Below are 20,111 nucleotides of genomic sequence, written 5' to 3' on the forward strand. Positions count from 1 at the left end.
AGTCTGGTCAGACCTCAATGACATGTGCAACCGGAATAGAGTGGAGCTCTGATGAACATGGACTGATATGCAAACTGAGCCAGTGACGGCCTCTGATGCAGTTGTGGCAGATTGCAGTGTTTTTGTGGAGGCTTCTGTCACCCATGATGGAACATCTCATCCTACATCCAGGACAACACTCCTTGGTATCAGACGGATGCAGCTACTGCAACACTGGACTGGCCCGAGGCAGCAGGGGAAACTCACTGCCCTGGACTGTGCTGACCACTGTCGCCCATTGGAGGCAGGTAGCCTAGTGGTTAGACTAGTAACCAAAAGGTTGCAAGATCGAATCCCCGAGCTGACAAGCTGTCGTTCTGCCCTGAACAAGGCAGTTAACCCACTGTTCCTAGGCCATCATTGAAAATAAGAATTTGTTCTTAACTGACTTGCCTAGTTAAATAAAGGTAAAATAAAATAAAATTCCATGTACCAGAATGCTGCCATTGGCAAGGACATTCTCACCTTTACTGTTAAGGCGAGGCTGCAAGTTCTACCAACAAAATATAAACTAGTACTCTGGTACCCTGCAAGCCATAACCCATTTTGTATTATACATGTGTCAAATGTAATGGAGTCCATGTTGTGAATGGTTGCTGTTCATACAAGGATTTGTACTATTGCTAGTCATGACCTCTTTGTCGACCTGATAGCCAGCGAGGTGAGACCGGTAGTCTCACCAACAGCACACATCCAGGAAGCTGGTTTGATCTAAATTATTAATGTGTTTTCCTGTGTACCAAATACGCCAGATGTTGTTGTTGTTGTGGGGGGGTACTCATTTGATGGCTACATGGGGCAGGCCTTTGCCGATAAGCTGCTGAAATACCAGCCCCTCGTGGCACGCTTGGACAGCCTCATGCATACAGGGACCTATGAAATGTTTGGATCCTTTTTTACTGTAAATTTGATTGGTGGACTCAAAGTATTGAAATGTATGTGTGCTACCTGTAGGAGTCGAGAGGCACGCAGAACTCCTCTGTAGGTAATGACATCCCCAGACACATGGAGCCCTCCATCACTCTGAACGGGATGGAAAAGTGGTTTATGATCTGTAAGGGAGACATGAGAAAGAGACACGTTGTTCAGATAGAAATTATATTCTCTGATGTCACGTTTAGTACATTCTGGGGTTCGAGTTAAGTACAGTGGAGAGAGAAGGAAGAGGGGTAGGGAAGCAATCCCCCCCCCCCCCCCCCCCCCCCCCCCCCCCCCCCCCCCCCCCCCGGTGACTGTAACTTGCCTGGAAGGGAGAGCGGATCTTGATGTGCTTGCTTCCCTGCACAGAGTAGATCTGACAGACCAGGAAGCGGGTGACCCCAGAGACTTTGTGCATGACACTGTACATACCACGCCCCACTTTGATCAACGGGATCATGCTGGCTGAAGTGTGGCCCGCCGGAGCTGAGGACAAGAACATCAAAAGCCATGAGATCAACAACTAAATTGACCCTAGACCCAGCGAACTACTTGTGTTAGCTCCGCAAACAAATGCCAGAGCATTAGGTCAGAACGCTAACACTGTCTTTGACCCAGGGTCTAAATATCAAGGATCGTATTTATAAAGCAACTCAGAGTAGGAGCGCTGATCTAGGATCAGGTCCCGTGTCCATATAATCTTATTCATTATGATATAAAAAGCAAGACTGATCCCTAGATTAGAAGTCCTACTCTGAATATGGGTGCTGGTCTGCACTGGTGTAACTGTTGTAACTGTGTTGCTTACTGGGCTGTATGTAGTAGTCCTTGGCCACCAGCGAGGTCATGGCAGAGAACTGGTCTGAGTGGGTGGTGGTGCGACGGTAGTCCATGTTGACACTCTCTCCGTTCTGCAGCTCTACACGGTTCTCTGTGGCCTCACAGCCCAGGGGGCAGAACATATCACTGTACACCACTGACACAGTCAGACCCAGACGGTTCTTCACCACGAACGGCGCCTCGTCCTCCTGGAAACACTCTGATGTCTGCTTGGCCGCCTCCGCAAAGGCCTGCCATGCATTCACAAGCACGTTGGGATGTACAAGAAATAAGGACTACACCAAGCTATCCCAACACATTAAAAACAACCCACTTAGACATAAAAAGTTATTCTTTAAAATGTTTTATTGTGATTATTATTGACAGTATAGATTACGTGATTCCATAATTTATTTTTTAAATTGTTCACAAAAAAGTAATATTTTCAGCTAGTCAATTGAATAGCACATACAAGAGTGCTGGTGTGTGACGTCATTGACTTACCGTGCCCAGGTTACTGAGCATGCCCAGTCCACACTTGGAGAGGGTGATGTTGAGCTGGTCCTTGCTGCTGATGCTGATGATAGTCTTGTAGTCTGGGATGCTGTAGTCTACTTCATCTGATATACCTGAGTACTTTACTGGCTTCTTCTTCATCTGCAGTTGGGGGAAATCATGGCCGTTAAGTGTGTGGTGGACAGTGTGTTTACACTATCTGGATGAGCGATGTGTGTGGAACATGGGACAGTGTTTGTGAGTTTGTGTGTGTGTGGTGTGACTGAGAAATTATTTAAAGGTTGACATTGGGCAGAAAATCTTTTAAAAAAAAGTTTTCTGCTGTATAACTGATCAATGCACTATCATACCATATCTCTACAGCTTCCGTCCAAAAATAAATCCTGTGAAATGACGTCAACACATACTGGAAGAGTTACTGGCTAGCATTTTTGTCACCTAAAACCCTCACAAACTTCTACAGATGCACAATTGAGAGCATCCTGTCGGGCTGTATCACCACCTGGTACGGCAACTGCACCGCCCACAACCGCAAGGCTCTCCAGATGATGGTGCGGTCTGCACAACGCATCACCGGGGGCAAACGAACTGCCCTCCAGGACCCCTTCAGCACCCGATGTCACAGGAAGGCCAAAAAGATCATCAAGGACAACAACCACCCGAGCCACTGCCTGTTCACCACGCTACCATCCAGAAGACGAGGTCAGTACTGATGCATCAAAGCTGGGACCGAGAGACTGAAAAACAGCTTTTATCTCAAAGCCATCAGACTGTTAAACAGCCATCACTAACACAGAGAGGCTGCTGCCTACATACAGACTTAAAATCATTGGCTACTTTAATAAATGGATCACTAGCCACTTTAATAATGCCACTTTAATAATGTTTACATGTCTTGCATTACTCATCTCATATGTATATACTGTATTTTATACCATCTATTGCATCTTTCCTATGCCTCTCTGACATTGCTCATCCATATATTTATATTCTTATTCCATTCCTTACTTAGATTTGTGTGTATTAGGTAGTTGTTGTGGAATTGTTAGATTACTTGTTAGATATTGCTGCACTGTCGGAACTAGAAGCACAAGCATTCCGCTGCACTCACAATAACATCTGCTAACTGCTATCTGTGTATGTGAGCAATAAAATTTGATTTGCACAGTGGCTAGCTTAGCTAACGAAATAGCAACGTTTGTTGCGGCGTGCATGACCAGAATGACACATCGATGAACCACCAAAGGCACACCCCATTTCTGTTAGAAAATTGAGTAAGAGCTGATGTTCTGAAAGAGCTGCAAAATCTGGACCCCTACAAATCAGCCGGGCTAGACAATCTGGACCCTTTCTTTCTAAAATTATCTGCCGAAATTGTTGCCACCCCTATTACTAGCCTGTTCAACCTCTCTTTCGTGTCGTCTGAGATTCCCAAAGATTGGAAAGCAGCTGCGGTCATCCCCCTCTTCAAAGGGGGGGACACTCTTGACCCAAACTGCTACAGACCTATATCTATCCTACCATGCCTTTCTAAGGTCTTCGAAAACCATGTCAACAAACAGATTACCGACCATTTTGAATCTCACCATACCTTCTCTGCTATGCAATCTGGTTTCAGAGCTGGTCATGGGTGCACCTCAGCCACGCTCAAGGTCCTAAACGATATCTTAACCGCCATCGATAAGAAACATTACTGTGCAGCCGTATTCATTGATCTGGCCAAGGCTTTCGACTCTGTCAATCACCACATCCTCATCGGCAGACTCAACAGCCTTGGTTTCTCAAATGATTGCCTCGCCTGGTTCACCAACTACTTCTCTGATAGAGTTCAGTGTGTCAAATCTGAGGGTCTGTTGTCCGGACCTCTGGCAGTCTCTATGGGGGTGCCACAGGGTTCAATTCTTGGACCGACTCTCTTCTCTGTATACATCAATGAGGTCGCTCTTGCTGCTGGTGAGTCTCTGATCCACCTCTACGCAGACGACACCATTCTGTATACTTCCGGCCCTTCTTTGGACACTGTGTTAACAACCCTCCAGGCAAGCTTCAATGCCATACAACTCTCCTTCCGTGGCCTCCAACTGCTCTTAAATACAAGTAAAACTAAATGCATGCTCTTCAACCGATCACTACCTGCACCTACCCGCCTGTCCAACATCACTACTCTGGACGGCTCTGACTTAGAATACGTGGACAACTACAAATACTTAGGTGTCTGGTTAGACTGTAAACTCTCCTTCCAGACCCATATCAAACATCTCCAATCCAAAGTTAAATCTAGAATTGGCTTCCTATTTCGCAACAAAGCATCCTTCACTCATGCTGCCAAACATACCCTTGTAAAACTGACCATCCTACCAATCCTCGACTTTGGCGATGTAATTTACAAAATAGCCTCCAATACCCTACTCAACAAACTGGATGCAGTCTATCACAGTGCAATCCGTTTTGTCACCAAAGCCCCATATACTACCCACCATTGCGACCTGTACGCTCTCGTTGGCTGGCCCTCGCTTCATACTCGTCGCCAAACCCACTGGCTCCATGTCATCTACAAGACCCTGCTAGGTAAAGTCCCCCCTTATCTCAGCTCGCTGGTCACCATAGCATCTCCCACCTGTAGCACACGCTCCAGCAGGTATATCTCTCTAGTCACCCCCAAAACCAATTCTTTCTTTGGCCGTCTCTCTTTCCAGTTCTCTGCTGCAAATGACTGGAACGAACTACAAAAATCTCTGAAACTGGAAACACTTATCTCCCTCACTAGCTTTAAGCACCAACTGTCAGAGCAGCTCACAGATTACTGCACCTGTACATAGCCCACATATAATTTAGCCCTATCAACTACCTCTTTCCCAACTGTATTTAATTTATTTATTTATTTTGCTCCTTTGCACCCCATTATTTTTATTTCTACTTTGCACATTCTTCCATTGCAAAACTACCATTCCAGTGTTTTACTTGCTATATTGTATTTACCTTGCCACCAAGGCCTTTTTTTGCCTTTACCTCCCTTCTCACCTCATTTGCTCACATTGTATATAGACTTGTTTATACTTTATTATTGACTGTATGTTTGTTTTACTCCATGTGTAACTCTGTGTTGTTGTATCTGTCGAACTGCTTTGCTTTATCTTGGCCAGGTCGCAATTGTAAATGAGAACTTGTTCTCAACTTGCCTACCTGGTTAAATAAAGGTAAAATAAATAAATAAATAAATAAAGAGGCGGAGTTGGACCGTTTTTCGTGCCCAAAGTCGACCTTTAAGGGTCACCTTTAATCCCAGAGTCCAGGATCTGAAGCCGTCTCTGATCTCGTCCTCTAGGGGCTCCAGCAGAGGCTCCCACACCCCCATCACCTCGTTGAAGTAGTGAACCTAAACACACAACACTATGTTACAGTACACCAAATGCAGTCTGACTAAACCCACAGTTGAAGTTGGAAGTTTACATACACTTAGGTTGGAGTCATTAAAACTTGTTTTTCAACCACTCCACAAATTTCTTGTAAACAAACTATAGTTTTGGCAAGTCGGTTAGGACATCTACTTTGTGAATGACACAAGTAATTTTTCCAACAATTGTTTACAGACAGATTATTTCACTTATTCACTGTATCACAATTCCAGTGGGTCAGACGTTTACATACACTAAGTTGACTGTGCCTTTAAACAGCTTGGAAAATTCCAGAAAATGATGTCATGGCTTTAGAAGCATCTGATAGGCTAATTGACATAATTTGAGTCAATTGGAGGTGTACCTGTAGATGTATTTCAAGGCCTACATTCAAACTTAGTGCCTCTTTTCTTGACATCATGGGAAAATCAAAATAAATCAGCCAAGACCTCAGAAAACAATTGTAGACCTCCACAAGTCTGGTTCATCCTTGGGAGCAATTTAGAAAAGCCTGAAGGTACCACATTCATCTGTACAAACAGTGGTACGCAAGTATAAACACCATGGGACCACGCAGCCATCATACAGCTCAGGAAGGAGACGCATTCTGTCTCCTAGAGATGAAAGTACTTTGGTGCGAAAAGTGCAAATCAATCCCAGAACAACAGCAAAGGACCTTGTGAAGATGCTGGAGGAAACAGGCACAAAAGTATCTATATCCACAGTAAAAACGAGTCCTATATTGACATAACCTGAAAGGCCGCTCAGCAAGGAAGAACTACGGTTTGCAACTGCACATGGGGACAAAGATCGTACTTTTGGGAGAAATGTCCTATGGTCTGATGAAACAAAAATAGATGTGTTTCGCCATAAAGACCATCGTTATGTTTGGAGGAAAAAGGGGGAGGCTTGCAAGCCGAAGAACACCATCCCAACTGTGAAGCATGGGGGTGGCAGCATCATGTTGTGGGGGTGCTTTGCTGCAGGAGGACTGGTGCACGTCACAAAATAGATGGCATCATGAGGGAGAAAAATTATGTGGATATATTGATGCAACATCTCAAGACATCAGTCAGGTCGCAAATGGGAATGTCTACAAGGATTAAATGTCAGGAATTATGAAAAACTGAGTTTAAATGTATTTGGCTAAGGTGTATGTAAATTTCCAACTTCAACTGTATATTTTAGTTGAATTGAGGTTGTGTAGAAGTTGTGAAAATGTTGTGTAGATGTGTAAAGGTTGTGTAAATGTTTTGTAGATGTTGTTTAGAGGTAGTGTAGAGGTCGCATGCAGAGATGTGCGATGCCTGACCTCCAGGTTGAGCTGGCTGTGCAGGTTGATGAGGGTGCTCCAGTTCTTGACGTCCCCGTGGAAGGAGGACTTGGCCAGCAGCATGGGGACGGTACGGTGGCCCACCCCTGCCTCCAGGGTCAGGCAGATGGAGGAAATGGCCAACTGCAGGGACTCACCCTGGGGAATCAGCCGGACCAGGGACTGGGCATCCTCGTCTTTACCCTCCTCCTCCAGGAACCACAGCTTGAGATCCCGCCAGGACCGGCGCTCCCACAGGTCTGGGGGCACGGGGCTCTCCAGCTCCGACTGGGGCATGTCTGCACCGGCCGGGCTCAGCACCGACTGGATGGTGATCACTGTGTTGATGATGATGGGCGACACCTGTGGGAAGGGGGCACAGAGGAGAATGGAATGTAAGACACATTACTCTGGTTTTGGCAGCTGTGCCAGAAATAAAAACATAAGAAAAAGTGACAAGGTATTTTATTAGTGAGATGCTTCTTCCTGTTCCGTTTTTTGACCGTGGTCTACCTTGAGTGTCAGTGCCTTGATGGAGACCTCCATGGCCTGCGGGGAGGTGGAGGACTGTGCGCTCTTGAAGAACACCTGGCAGGGTTGCAGCACAGTGGTCTCCTTGTTCCTCCTCTTCTCCCTCAGGAAGGGGCAGGCCACTATCTTCAGGTCCTTGACCACTGCCGTCATCAGCTGACCATCCGGGTTGCTCTTCATCACCAGCTCGCACTCCATGGTCATGACCAGGGCTGGGGCGTCGGCACGCGTCAGGTCAGCCACAAAGACAATCTCTGGGTTCTTCACCAGAACATTCATCTCCGACTTGACTGCCACTGGAGCTGGAGTACAGACAGAGAGGAAAGCAGGGGAGTGTTCATTAGTTTTCTTCCATTTGATGCCTGTCAGAAACGGAGTGAAACTATTGGACATTTCACTTTGCACTAATTGGACGTCATACAAACATGACATTTGTGGTGAATATTGTGTAGTGTGAAATGTGAACATGTCGTACCAGGTTCCTTGGAAGCGGCGGTGGCTGTAACTGTGGGTTTAGTGCTGCTGTTCTTGGGGGCGGCTGAGGAGAAACCTTGTTGGCTGGCCTTGAGGAAGATGTCGGCCACGGTGAGCAGGAACTCCATGCTGGCACAGAGGTAGACATCCTGCACCACCGTCTCCAGAGAGGTGCCTTCACGCCCCTGATTGTAGTTCACCTCCACCATCACGTTCCTCTCAGCGCTCGGACGAATCGCCATCATCCTGACAGACAGAGGCCAGAGGGACAGGTGTACATGATAATTCCTACAGAAAGAGCAATAATAACAATCCCTACAGCAAGGGTCCTAATAACACACCCTATCATAAGTGCACTAAATACCTTGTAATCTGTTTGTCATATGATGTTACATAGAAGAGTGAGTAACTTTTTATTCTACTCTACAGATTCAAAGATTCCATTCTCTCAAAACAATTGACATACCAGATGGAAATACTCATGGGTTTTGATGAACTGGGAGTGCGAGATTAAATTAAAGCTGCTTTGACTATCATGGGGTTGCTAACCAAAGCCATGCATCTTAGCTGTGTGACAGTCCTGTGTGACAGACAGATGGTGAAGCAGTGATGAACATTATGCCACGCTGGAGAACACACACTGAGCCTCGTACATCAACGCCAGCACTGAGCCACGCGCTCATATGTTCACAGTACACACACCACTCTGCGGTATCTCTCCCAGTGTCTGTGAATGTGTACGTAGGCTCAGTACCAAGGTAACTGTGTGTGTGTGTTTTACCTGGCAGTGATATTCTTGACTCTGCGTCTCTTGTCGTCTAGCAGGCAGTCTGTGAGTTTGACGGAGGCCTTCATGGATCCGTCTGAGAACATGTGGACAGATGTAGAGATAGTTCCCAAGGTGAACTCAGCCAGCATCAGCTGATCATCCCTGGAGTCCAACACCTGCACCTGAATACAGACACATAGGCAGAGACGCACGCCCACAGAGACAGGCAGACACATAGGCAGAGACGCACGGCCACAGAGACAGGCAGACACATAGGCAGAGACGCACGCCCACAGAGACAGGCAGACACATAGGCAGAGACGCACGCCCACAGAGACAGGCAGACACATAGGCAGAGACGCACGCCCACAGAGACAGGCAGACACATAGGCAGAGACGCACGGCCACAGAGACAGGCAGAGACGCACGCCCACAGAGACAGGCAGACACATAGGCAGAGACACACGCCCACAGAGACAGGCAGACACATAGTCAGAGACGCACGCCCACAGAGACAGGCAGACACATAGGCAGAGACGCACACCCACAGAGACAGGCACAGACACATAGGCAGAGACGCACGCCCACAGAGACAGGCAGACACATAGGCAGAGACGCACACCCACAGAGACAGGCACAGACACATAGGCAGAGACGCACGCCCACAGAGACAGGCAGACACATAGGCAGAGACGCACACCCACAGAGACAGGCACAGACACATAGGCAGAGACGCACGCCCACAGAGACAGGCACAGACACATAGGCAGAGACGCACACCCACAGAGACAGGCACAGACACATAGGCAGAGACGCACGCCCACAGAGACAGGCACAGACACATAGGCAGAGACGCACACCCACAGAGACAGGCACAGACACATAGGCAGAGACGCACGCCCACAGAGACAGGCAGACACATAGGCAGAGACGCACACCCACAGAGACAGGCACAGACACATAGGCAGAGACGCACGCCCACAGAGACAGGCACATACACACACTTTCTGGTAAGAATATCTAAGCGGATGGAGTTTTCTGTGGTCAATTAGTGTTTGTGAAGGTGTGCAGTGATGCAATAGTCACCTCAGTCCCATTGGGGCTGTACAGGACCAGAGTCATGGAGTCAAACTTGAAGTCTACTTTGAGTATGTTCTTCAGCTTAGTGCTCTTCTGGGTCTCGACCACTGCAGCAGTTACCACTATGTTGCCTACAGACAGGGTTCAACATGATTATCAATATCACAATCATCCAAATATTAAGACTCACACACACATTCAACCCAACTGTTCTCACCGCTGGTGGAGATAGTACCAGTACCTCCTGTAGTGGCAGTGTCGGAGTGATCCACTGTAGACGGAGGAGGACGAGGGGAAACAGCGTCTGACGTCTCTGACATGTTCTCACCCAGAGTCCTCAACACCACCGTCATGTCATCCTGACTCAGGATCAGCTAGTAAGACAAAAACACACACACACATCCACCCCGTTACACAAATGTATCAACAACCATCATTTCATATGAACATTTCTTGTTTATTGAGAGTTGGCTTTAACTAACACAGACACACACACTGACACATACACACATACAGACACACACTCACATTCATAGGTTTGAGGTGGGCAGTGATCTTTATGTCAGGGATGCTGTGGTACCAGGAGGCTGACAGGTTCCTCTGGATGGACAGGTCCAGGTTGACCGGCTTCAGAACCTGGATCTCCCCCTGAAATCTCCCCTTCTCAAAGGTGGTTCTGCACAATCAAACACAACAAACAAACAAACGGCTTTACAGGTTCTGATTTTCTGCACATCCAGGTCCATCTACCAGATATACAAAAGTAACTGGAACACACAGAAATCTGTCTATTGTCAAGAAACACCTCACATCCCTGTGAACAAATGAAGTCATCCGTTCACTTTAAACAACTGCGAATCCATGAGGTTTAATTCTGGTTCCGTATACAGAATTGGCTGACTACTGGTGTGCTTTACTAGCAACCCTGTTCTGTCTCACCTGTACATCTTCAGGTCACTGAGGACCACGGTCATGGTGTCGATGATGGGAGGGATCTTGACATGCGTCTGGGAGTCGACCAAGGCGAAGCAGTTCTTGACCGTGACCATACCGAGGTCAGCCACAGTGACGTTGGTGGAGGACGACGACTGCGGCAGGAAGACAAGAGGAGCTTTGAAGTCTACATCCAGAGAGATGCGCACGCTGCGCTCAGCCAGCTCCATCACCCCTGTGGCTGCCTTCTCCGCTGCCTGCACCGTCACCTCAGCCAGGGCCTCCTTGGCCGCCTGGAAATTATTGATGAAAGCCTGGGGGAGAGGGAGGTGAATGAGGAGGAAGAGAAGGGGTGGGACAAAGAGCAGTCACGTTACAGAGTTCTCATCGATGGTCATATGACGTAGGACAATCCAGAACCGAAAAAGTGCACCGAATGTGATTAGGCTTGGTAAGTTCTGGGGCATTTTGGTACCGGTACTATAAGTAAGGCCATGGTTTTCGACACTCTGGAAAAGTGTTGTTGGCAGCTGAATTTTTGAAACACATAAAAGGATAAGTGATAGTTAAGTGGAGTTAAGAGAGATGGTGTCTCTTACCAGGATGGAGGAGACAAACTTGTTGAGGAAGATGACCTGGATGCAGCCCACCGTCAGGGTGATTCTGGTGTCCACTTTACCCATGTCTAGATAGGCATCGCCCTCAGTGGCGTCCGTGTGGTTCACCATGCGGAAAGCAAACACCTCCTTATCAGCTATGGACACACACTAGGATGCAGACGGCGTACAAATATAGCAGCAGAAAGCAAAAACAACAATCATCATTTCTCGTGAATGTGGCCCCTTGACTGGGAAAATAACATCTCTAAAGTAAAACAAATGGCAAAGATTAGGTGATGTTTGTTCAAATGGCAAAGATTAGATTTGGCGTTATTTCAAATTTTGATATGTCAACTTTTCATTTGATCCTTTTTGGATACTGGAGGCCATGAGTGAGCCTTGTGAGTATGGTAGTCAATGACTGCTGGGTCGTGTTCATTAGGGAACGCAAAGGAAAACATTGAGCAAAAGTTACCTGCTTGTACAGTGCCTCCTTATCACAGTCCAGGATGACTATGTTCTTCAGGTTGGCCAGAACCTCCACCGCCTTTCTCCTCATCAGCACCTCCGACACCAGGCCTGGAACATAGAACAAAGAGGCAGAACACTGAGGAGCAGGTCTAGGTCTAGAACAAGTCTGTAAATGCCATATCTCTGTGGTATGGCACATCATTCACCAAAGTTTTGTCAAAATCGGGCCAGCGGTGTCTGAGATATCACATGATTAACTAACATACGTACTAGCGGACGGCGACAGATCCCCCCCCGATTTCATGGTGGGGCACCACAAAGGTGTGTTCATATCAGTTCCAGAACCAATAGGAAAAGATCATCAGTGGCCTGAGTATTTCTTCATGTTTACCACAAGGTAGCACTAGCATCATTATAATGTGTGTGCGTGCATGTCCTGTCCACACAACTAATCACACAAACACATAATTGTATGCAATATCATAATTCATGCACGCAGCTGTTGTGGATGTGTGTCGCGGAAGGAGACTTGCGTTGCGGACGTGTGTTGCAGACAGTGACTTGTGTTGCAGACGGTGACTTGTGTTGCAGACGGTGACTTGTGTTGCAGACGTGTGTTGCGGACGGTGACGTGTGTTGCGGACGGTGACGTGTGTTGCGGACGTGTGTTGCGGACGGTGACGTGTGTAGCTGACGGTGACTTGTGTTGCGGACGTGTGTTGCAGACGGTGACTTGTGTTGCGGACGGTGACGTGTGTTGCAGACGTGTGTTGCGGACGTGTGTTGCAGACGGTGACTTGTGTTGCAGACGTGTGTTGCAGACGGTGACGTGTGTTGCGGACGGTGACTTGTGTTGCAGACGTGTGTTGCGGACGGTGACGTGTGTAGCGGACGGTGGCGTGTGTAGCTGACGGTGGCGTGTGTAGCTGACGGTGACTTGTGTTGCGGACGGTGACTTGTGTTGCGGACGGTGACTTGTGTTGCGGACGGTGACTTGTGTTGCGGACGGTGACTTGTGTTGCGGACGGTGGCTTGTGTTGCGGACGGTGACTTGTGTTGCGGACGGTGACTTGTGTTGCGGACGGTGACTTGTGTTGCGGACGGTGACTTGTGTTGCGGACGGTGACTTGTGTTGCGGACGGTGACTTGTGTTGCGGACGGTGACTTGTGTTGCGGACGGTGACTTGTGTTGCAGACGGTGACGTGTGTTGCGGACGGTGACGTGTGTTGCAGACGTGTGTTGCAGACGTGTGTTGCAGACGGTGACTTGTGTTGTAGACGTGTGTTGCGGACGGTGACTTTTGTTGCAGACGTGTGTTGCAGACGTGTGTTGCAGACGGTGACTTGTGTTGCAGACGTGTGTTGCGGACGGTGACGTGTGTTGCGGACGGTGACTTGTGTTGCAGACGTGTGTTGCGGACGGCGACGTGTGTAGCGGACGGTGACGTGTGTAGCTGACGGTGACTTGTGTTGTGGACGGTGACTTGTGTTGCGGACGGTGACTTGTGTTGCGGACGGTGACTTGTGTTGCGGACGGTGACTTGTGTTGCGGACGGTGACTTGTGTTGCAGACGTGTGTTGCGGACGGTGACTTGTGTTGCGGACGTGTGTTGCGGACGGTGACGTGTGTAGCGGACGGTGACGTGTGTAGCTGACGGTGACTTGTGTTGCGGACGGTGACTTGTGTTGCAGACGTGTGTTGCGGACGGTGACTTGTGTTGCGGACGTGTGTTGCGGACGGTGACGTGTGTAGCGGACGGTGACGTGTGTAGCTGACGGTGACTTGTGTTGCGGACGGTGACTTGTGTTGCGGACGGTGACTTGTGTTGCGGACGGTGACTTGTGTTGCGGACGGTGACTTGTGTTGCGGACGGTGACTTGTGTTGCGGACGGTGACTTGTGTTGCGGACGGTGACTTGTGTTGCGGACGGTGACTTGTGTTGCGGACGGTGACTTGTGTTACGGACGGTGACTTGTGTTGCGGACGGTGACTTGTGTTGCGGACGGTGACTTGTGTTGCAGACGGTGACGTGTGTTGCGGACGGTGACGTGTGTTGCAGACGTGTGTTGCGGACGTGTGTTGCAGACGTGTGTTGCAGACGGTGACTTGTGTTGTAGACGTGTGTTGCGGACGGTGACTTGTGTTGCAGACGTGTGTTGCAGACGTGTGTTGCAGACGGTGACTTGTGTTGCAGACGTGTGTTGCGGACGGTGACGTGTGTTGCGGACGGTGACTTGTGTTGCAGACGTGTGTTGCGGACGGCGACGTGTGTAGCGGACGGTGACGTGTGTAGCTGACGGTGACTTGTGTTGTGGACGGTGACTTGTGTTGCGGACGGTGACTTGTGTTGCGGACGGTGACTTGGGTTGCGGACGGTGACTTGTGTTGCGGACGGTGACTTGTGTTGCGGACGGTGACTTGTGTTGCGGACGGTGACTTGTGTTGCAGACGTGTGTTGCGGACGGTGACTTGTGTTGCAGACGTGTGTTGCGGACGGTGACGTGTGTAGCTGACGGTGACGTGTGTAGCTGACGGTGACTTGTGTTGCGGACGGTGACTTGTGTTGCGGACGGTGACTTGTGTTGCGGACGGTGACTTGTGTTGCGGACGGTGACTTGTGTTGCGGACGGTGACTTGTGTTGCGGACGGTGACTTGTGTTGCGGACGGTGACTTGTGTTGCGGACGGTGACTTGTGTTGCGGACGGTGACTTGTGTTGCGGACGGTGACTTGTGTTGCAGACGGTGACTTGTGTTGCAGACGGTGACTTGTGTTGCAGACGTGTGTTGCGGACGGTGACTTGTGTTGCGGACGGTGACGTGTGTAGCGGACGGTGACGTGTGTAGCTGACGGTGACGTGTGTAGCTGACGGTGACTTGTGTTGCGGACGGTGACTTGTGTTGCGGACGGTGACTTGTGTTGCGGACGGTGACTTGTGTTGCGGACGGTGACTTGTGTTGCGGACGGTGACTTGTGTTGCGGACGGTGACTTGTGTAGCGGACGGTGACTTGTGTAGCGGACGGTGACTTGTGTTGAGGACGATGACTTGTGTTGCGGACGGTGACTTGTGTTGCGGACATGTGTTGCAGACGATGACTTGTGTTGAGGACGGTGACTTGTGTTGCGGACGGTGACTTGTGTTGCGGACGGTGACTTGTGTTGCGGACGGTGACTTGTGTTGCGGACGGTGACTTGTGTTGCGGACGGTGACTTGTGTTGAGGACGGTGACTTGTGTTGCGGACGTGTGTTGCGGACGTGTGTTGCGGACGATGACTTGTGTTGCGGACGGTGACTTGTGTTGCGGACGGTGACTTGTGTTGCGGACGGTGACTTGTGTTGCGGACGGTGACTTGTGTTGCGGACGGTGACTTGTGTTGCGGACGGTGACTTGTGTAGCGGACGGTGACTTGTGTAGCGGACGGTGACTTGTGTAGCGGACGGTGACTTGTGTAGCGGACGGTGACTTGTGTTGAGGACGATGACTTGTGTTGCGGACGATGACTTGTGTTGCGGACGTGTGTTGCGGACGATGACTTGTGTTGCGGACGTGTGTTGCGGACGATGACTTGTGTTGCGGACGTGTGTTGCGGACGATGACTTGTGTTGCAGATGTGTGTTGAGGACGGTGACTTGTGTTGCAGACTTGTGTTGCAGACGTGTGTTGCAGACGTGTGTTGCGGACGGTGACTTGTGTTGCGGACGGTGACTTGTGTTGCGGACGGCGACTTATGTTGCAGACGTGTGTTGCAGACGTGTGTTGAGGACGGTGACATGTGTTGCGGACGATGACTTGTGTTGCGGACGGTGACTTGTGTTGCAGACTTGTGTTGCAGATGTGTGTTGAGAACGGTGACTTGTGTTGCAGACTTGTGTTGCAGACGTGTGTTGCGGACGGTGACTTGTGTTGCGGACGGTGACTTGTGTTGCGGACGGTGACTTGTGTTGCGGACGGTGACTTGTGTTGTGGACGGTGACTTGTGTTGCGGACGGTGACTTGTGTTGCAGACGTGTGTTGCAGACGTGTGTTGCGGACGGTGACTTGTGTTGCGGACGGTGACTTGTGTTGCGGACGGTGACTTGTGTTGCAGACGTGTGTTGAGGACGGTGACTTGTGTTGCAGACGTGTGTTGAGGACGATGACTTGTGTTGCAGACTTGTGTTGCAGACGTGTGTTGCGGACGGTGACTTGTGTTGCGGACGGTGACTTGTGTTGCGGACGTGTGTTGAGGACGGTGACTTGTGTTGCAGACGTGTGTTGAGGACGGTGACTTGTGTTGCAGACTTGTGTTGCAGACGTGTGTTGCAGACGTGTGTTGCGGACAGTGACTTGTGTTGCGGACGGTGACTTGTGTTGCGGACGGCGACTTGTGTTGCGGACGGTGACTTGTGTTACCCTCAATGCAGATCTCTGCTATCATGTGGCTATGGCCTCGGATGAAAACCTTCAGACAGTTGAGATCAGCTCTGATGTGCAAATTCACCACGTCCTCAAACTTTGACTTCTTAGAAGCTGAGGAGAGTGGGGTAGAGAGACATTGATGAAAGAGTAGTTCATTTGTCCAAACGTAAAAGACGCTTTGATGAGAAGATGATTTTGTTTGCATCACAATACATCAAACGTCAAGTGGTCCATACAATGGCAGAGAATTTACATTTGGTTTAGCTAGCTACGTATTAGAAGGAGAATACATGGAGGACATGTGTCTACTCAATATCTCTACATGCAACAAATATACAGCAGGTATATTACCGAACCAAATTCTCTTCCACTTTCGACTAACTTTGATTCATGAAATAAATTCTAATACATTTCAACAGTGGAAAAGTCTTAGTTCCAGTAACCGGAATGGATTCCATGAAACTGATAATTACATGTTCTTTTTGCCACGGCCGATTCCTCCTTCTCGCCCTCCTCCCCCTCTCCCTCCTCCCCCTCTCCCTCGTCCTCCTCTGCGATTGTGGGAAGCTCCTCCTTGCTAGGCACCGCCTCCTTGGTCGGGGGGAGGAGGCTGTTCAGGAAGTTCATGGCGTTGAGCAAAGCCTCCGTGTGCAGGTGTACATCCAGAGATGAGAAGTTCACCTGAGACAGAGATTTCACGCACACACCACCTTCACAATGAACACACTAACACAACTGAGCAGAGTACTGAGCTCAAATCAACATCATGTTGAAGTTCCAAATGTAGGTTAACACAGTTGTATTGTAAGATCTTACCTTTACTGATTGTTCAGTGTTCTTGTACTGAGACTTGAATTCTGGCCCGTTCTTATCAGCCTGAAAGAGACATTGAAGCTTTTAGACCTGCTCTACTGTTAATCTACATTGGATGAAGAATGTATGAAACAGTGTTGACTGTGTGTGTGTGTGTGTGTGTGTGTGTGTGTGTGTGTGTGTGTGTGTGTGTACACCTTAGTGTACTCCAATGTGAGGAGGTCCTCCTCTGTGTTGTCTAGAGTGGTGATCAGGTGCACTTTCTTCTCCTCTGAATCTGGACAAGTATATCAAACCAGAAAATCATATCACACCAAAACCACACAGAGAAGTCTGCAGACATGCCACACAACCGCCAACGAGGAAGCAGCATATCACGTTTATTTCATAAAGATCTAGACAATCATTTCTTCGCATTCCAAACGCAGCAAAGTGCACAGAGCCGTCTTGCTAATGTTCCAAAAATGCAATCGAGGGAAAAACACCATTCAAAAAACACACCAGATGCAAGCGATTTCATGTGACTTATGTTAAAAGCGTGGAAAGAGGGGCAATGTAAAGATGCAACAACTCGAATAGGTTGCTATCAAACATGACTAGATTACTACCTTTGAATGTGGTGGACAACGGAATAAAGTTCAGTTGAAAAACAAATAGAACAGGAGAGAAATGCTGGTTTCAATGGCATAAACAGGCACATTCAAGTGTGGCTACCTTTTCTGGTGTCTCCCCTAATGTCAGAGCTGGTATGGAGAAGGCTGTAGCGAAGGCGCAGAAGACCCAGATTTGTACATTTACGTATTTATGTAAATCTATGCTAATTATATTAAAACTATTATTTGAATATTGAAATGTTTAAGATACATTTCGATAGTGAATTTCTGGATCAGTTAGTTGACAGGCCTACCTTTAAGAGACAATGATTCCCACCCACCCCCTCACCTACCCATATACTCTGAGCACTCTAGGCAGATCTCGCGTAGAAAGGTGTTAGATGTCATGTCGAAGGTGCGAATCTTTAGCTCGGTGCCGAGACGCTCGACGTCCAGGTGTAACACTGTGACCTCCTGGCCTCTAGACAGACGACACAGCTGAACAGACAGCTAGACAGCAGAATGAGGGAGTTCAAGTACACACATATACACACACAGCTTTATTAGCAATCAGAGTGAAAACATCTAAATGAAGTGTTTAAGGACTCTCTCACACACAGATGTATATTATGTTAAGCATACCTTGTTGATCTCAAACGTCATGAGGAACTCTGTCATGTTCTTCTTGGGGTCTTTCTTGACCAGACCTCTCCTCTTGACCGAGTCGGAGCGTTGTAGGGGGCTGGGCATGTTGTCGGGGAAGAACGGACTGTCGCCTATAGGAGAGCTGGGAGCATCGTAGAACAGGTCCTCCTCTGAGCCTGCACACACACACACACACACGTAAAGTACAAAGATCCATTTGTAATGGGCTGTATGGGCTGTATGTGTGCGTGCATGTCTCTCACCTGATTCCCATATGAGGGAGTTGCGCAGTTCAGCCATGGTTGGTTGCCTGGGGGTTAGCTGAGGGGTGTACGACTGCTTTGGAGCCTGCGGAAGAAAAACAAGCAGAAATTAGACACGAACACACACACAACCCAATAGAAATCTATTTACACACAAAACAACAACCAACATTACAGTCAACCCACAGACAGGCAGAGAGAGAGAGAGAGTCAACCCACAGACAGGAAGAGAGAGAGAGTCAACCTACAGACAGGCAGAGAGAGAGAGAGAGTCAACCTACAGACAGGCAGAGAGAGAGAGAGAGAGAGAGAGAGAGAGAGAGTCAACCTACAGACAGGCAGAGAGAGAGAGAGAGAGAGAGAGAGAGAGTCAACCCACAGACAGGCAGAGAGAGAGAGAGAGAGAGAGTCAACCCACAGACAGGCAGAGAGAGAGGGAAAGTCAACCCACAGACAGGCAGAGAGAGAGTGAGAGTCAATCCACAGACAGGCAGAGAGAGAGCGAGAGAGAGAGTTAACCCACAGACAGGCAGAGAGAGAGAGAGAGTCAACGAGAGAGTCAACCCACAAACAGGCAGAGAGAGAGCGAGAGAGAGAGTCAACCCACAGACGGGCAGAGAGAGAGCGAGAGAGAGTTAACCCACAGACAGGCAGAGAGAGAGAGAGAGTCAACCCACAGACAGGCAGAGAGAGAGAGAGAGTCAACCCACAGACAGGCAGAGAGAGAGAGAGAGAGAGTCAACCCACAGACAGGCAGAGAGAGAGAGAGAGAGAGTCAACCCACAGACAGGCAGAGAGAGAGAGAGAGAGTCAACCCACAGACAGGCAGAGAGAGAGAGGGAGAGAGAGTCAACCCACAGACAGGAGAGAGAGAGAGAGAGAGAGGGAGAGAGTCAACCCACAGACAGGCAGAGAGAAAGAGAGAGTCAGCCCACAGACAGAGAGAAAGAGAGAGTCAACCCACAGACAGGCAGAGATAGATAGAGAGAGTCAACCCACAGACCGAGAGTCAACCCACAGACAGACAGAGAAAGTCAACCCACAGACAGGCAGAGAGACTCCCAGTAGTTAGTACCTTAGGTGTAGAGTGTGTGTTGGTGCTGCGCGGGGCCGGCCTGCTCTCCGGCAGCGGGATGCTGTTAATCAGCTCCAGCACGGCCCGCACCTTATCATCAGAGATCCTCAGAGACAAGAGAGGCATCTCCCCGAAGAGCTTAAACCTGACACACACGCGCACACACACACTTTATTCATATCATTCATCTGACCAGCTTTTTGACAAACACGATTATACATAGTAGTAGTCCAAAAAAGGCATCGCACCCACCCCTCTCTCTCTACCCCAGAACCAACCCACCCCTCTCTCTCCACCCCAGAACCCACCCACCCCTCTCTCTCTCCACCCCAGAACCAACCCACCCCTCTCTCTCTCCACCCCAGAACCAACCCACCCCTCTCTCTCTCCACCCCAGAACCAACCCACCCCTCTCTCTCTCCACCCCAGAACCAACCCACCCCTCTCTCTCTCCACCCCAGAACC

The 20,111-nt window shown here is 49.0% G+C and overlaps 1 protein-coding gene across 3 annotated transcripts in view; it reads right to left on the reverse strand.

Moving 5' to 3' along the window:
* LOC110525386 (vacuolar protein sorting-associated protein 13A) overlaps positions 1–20,111 on the reverse strand; it is a 64,535-nt gene that overhangs the window by 33,139 nt on the left and 11,285 nt on the right. The window contains exons 23-45 of one of the 3 annotated variants that reach the window (XM_036979518.1): positions 19,647–19,791; positions 18,572–18,656; positions 18,306–18,484; positions 18,017–18,173; positions 17,268–17,347; positions 17,074–17,133; positions 16,731–16,938; positions 16,252–16,368; positions 11,861–11,964; positions 11,386–11,553; positions 10,793–11,100; positions 10,382–10,529; positions 10,071–10,227; positions 9,860–9,984; positions 8,786–8,955; positions 8,006–8,250; positions 7,513–7,832; positions 7,000–7,362; positions 5,567–5,668; positions 2,281–2,433; positions 1,766–2,027; positions 1,283–1,443; positions 988–1,091 (exon numbers count right to left, since the gene is read on the reverse strand). In XM_036979518.1, the coding sequence (XP_036835413.1) occupies positions 988–1,091; positions 1,283–1,443; positions 1,766–2,027; positions 2,281–2,433; positions 5,567–5,668; positions 7,000–7,362; positions 7,513–7,832; positions 8,006–8,250; positions 8,786–8,955; positions 9,860–9,984; positions 10,071–10,227; positions 10,382–10,529; positions 10,793–11,100; positions 11,386–11,553; positions 11,861–11,964; positions 16,252–16,368; positions 16,731–16,938; positions 17,074–17,133; positions 17,268–17,347; positions 18,017–18,173; positions 18,306–18,484; positions 18,572–18,656; positions 19,647–19,791 (3,921 nt within the window). The remainder of the gene's footprint in view (positions 1–987; positions 1,092–1,282; positions 1,444–1,765; positions 2,028–2,280; positions 2,434–5,566; positions 5,669–6,999; positions 7,363–7,512; positions 7,833–8,005; positions 8,251–8,785; positions 8,956–9,859; positions 9,985–10,070; positions 10,228–10,381; positions 10,530–10,792; positions 11,101–11,385; positions 11,554–11,860; positions 11,965–16,251; positions 16,369–16,730; positions 16,939–17,073; positions 17,134–17,267; positions 17,348–18,016; positions 18,174–18,305; positions 18,485–18,571; positions 18,657–19,646; positions 19,792–20,111) is intronic. The other 2 variants (XM_036979520.1, XM_036979519.1) reach the window with 2 other exon arrangements.

This window comes from Oncorhynchus mykiss, chromosome 6 (genome assembly GCF_013265735.2).
Source record: "Oncorhynchus mykiss isolate Arlee chromosome 6, USDA_OmykA_1.1, whole genome shotgun sequence".
Classification (NCBI taxonomy): Eukaryota; Metazoa; Chordata; class Actinopteri; order Salmoniformes; family Salmonidae; genus Oncorhynchus; species Oncorhynchus mykiss.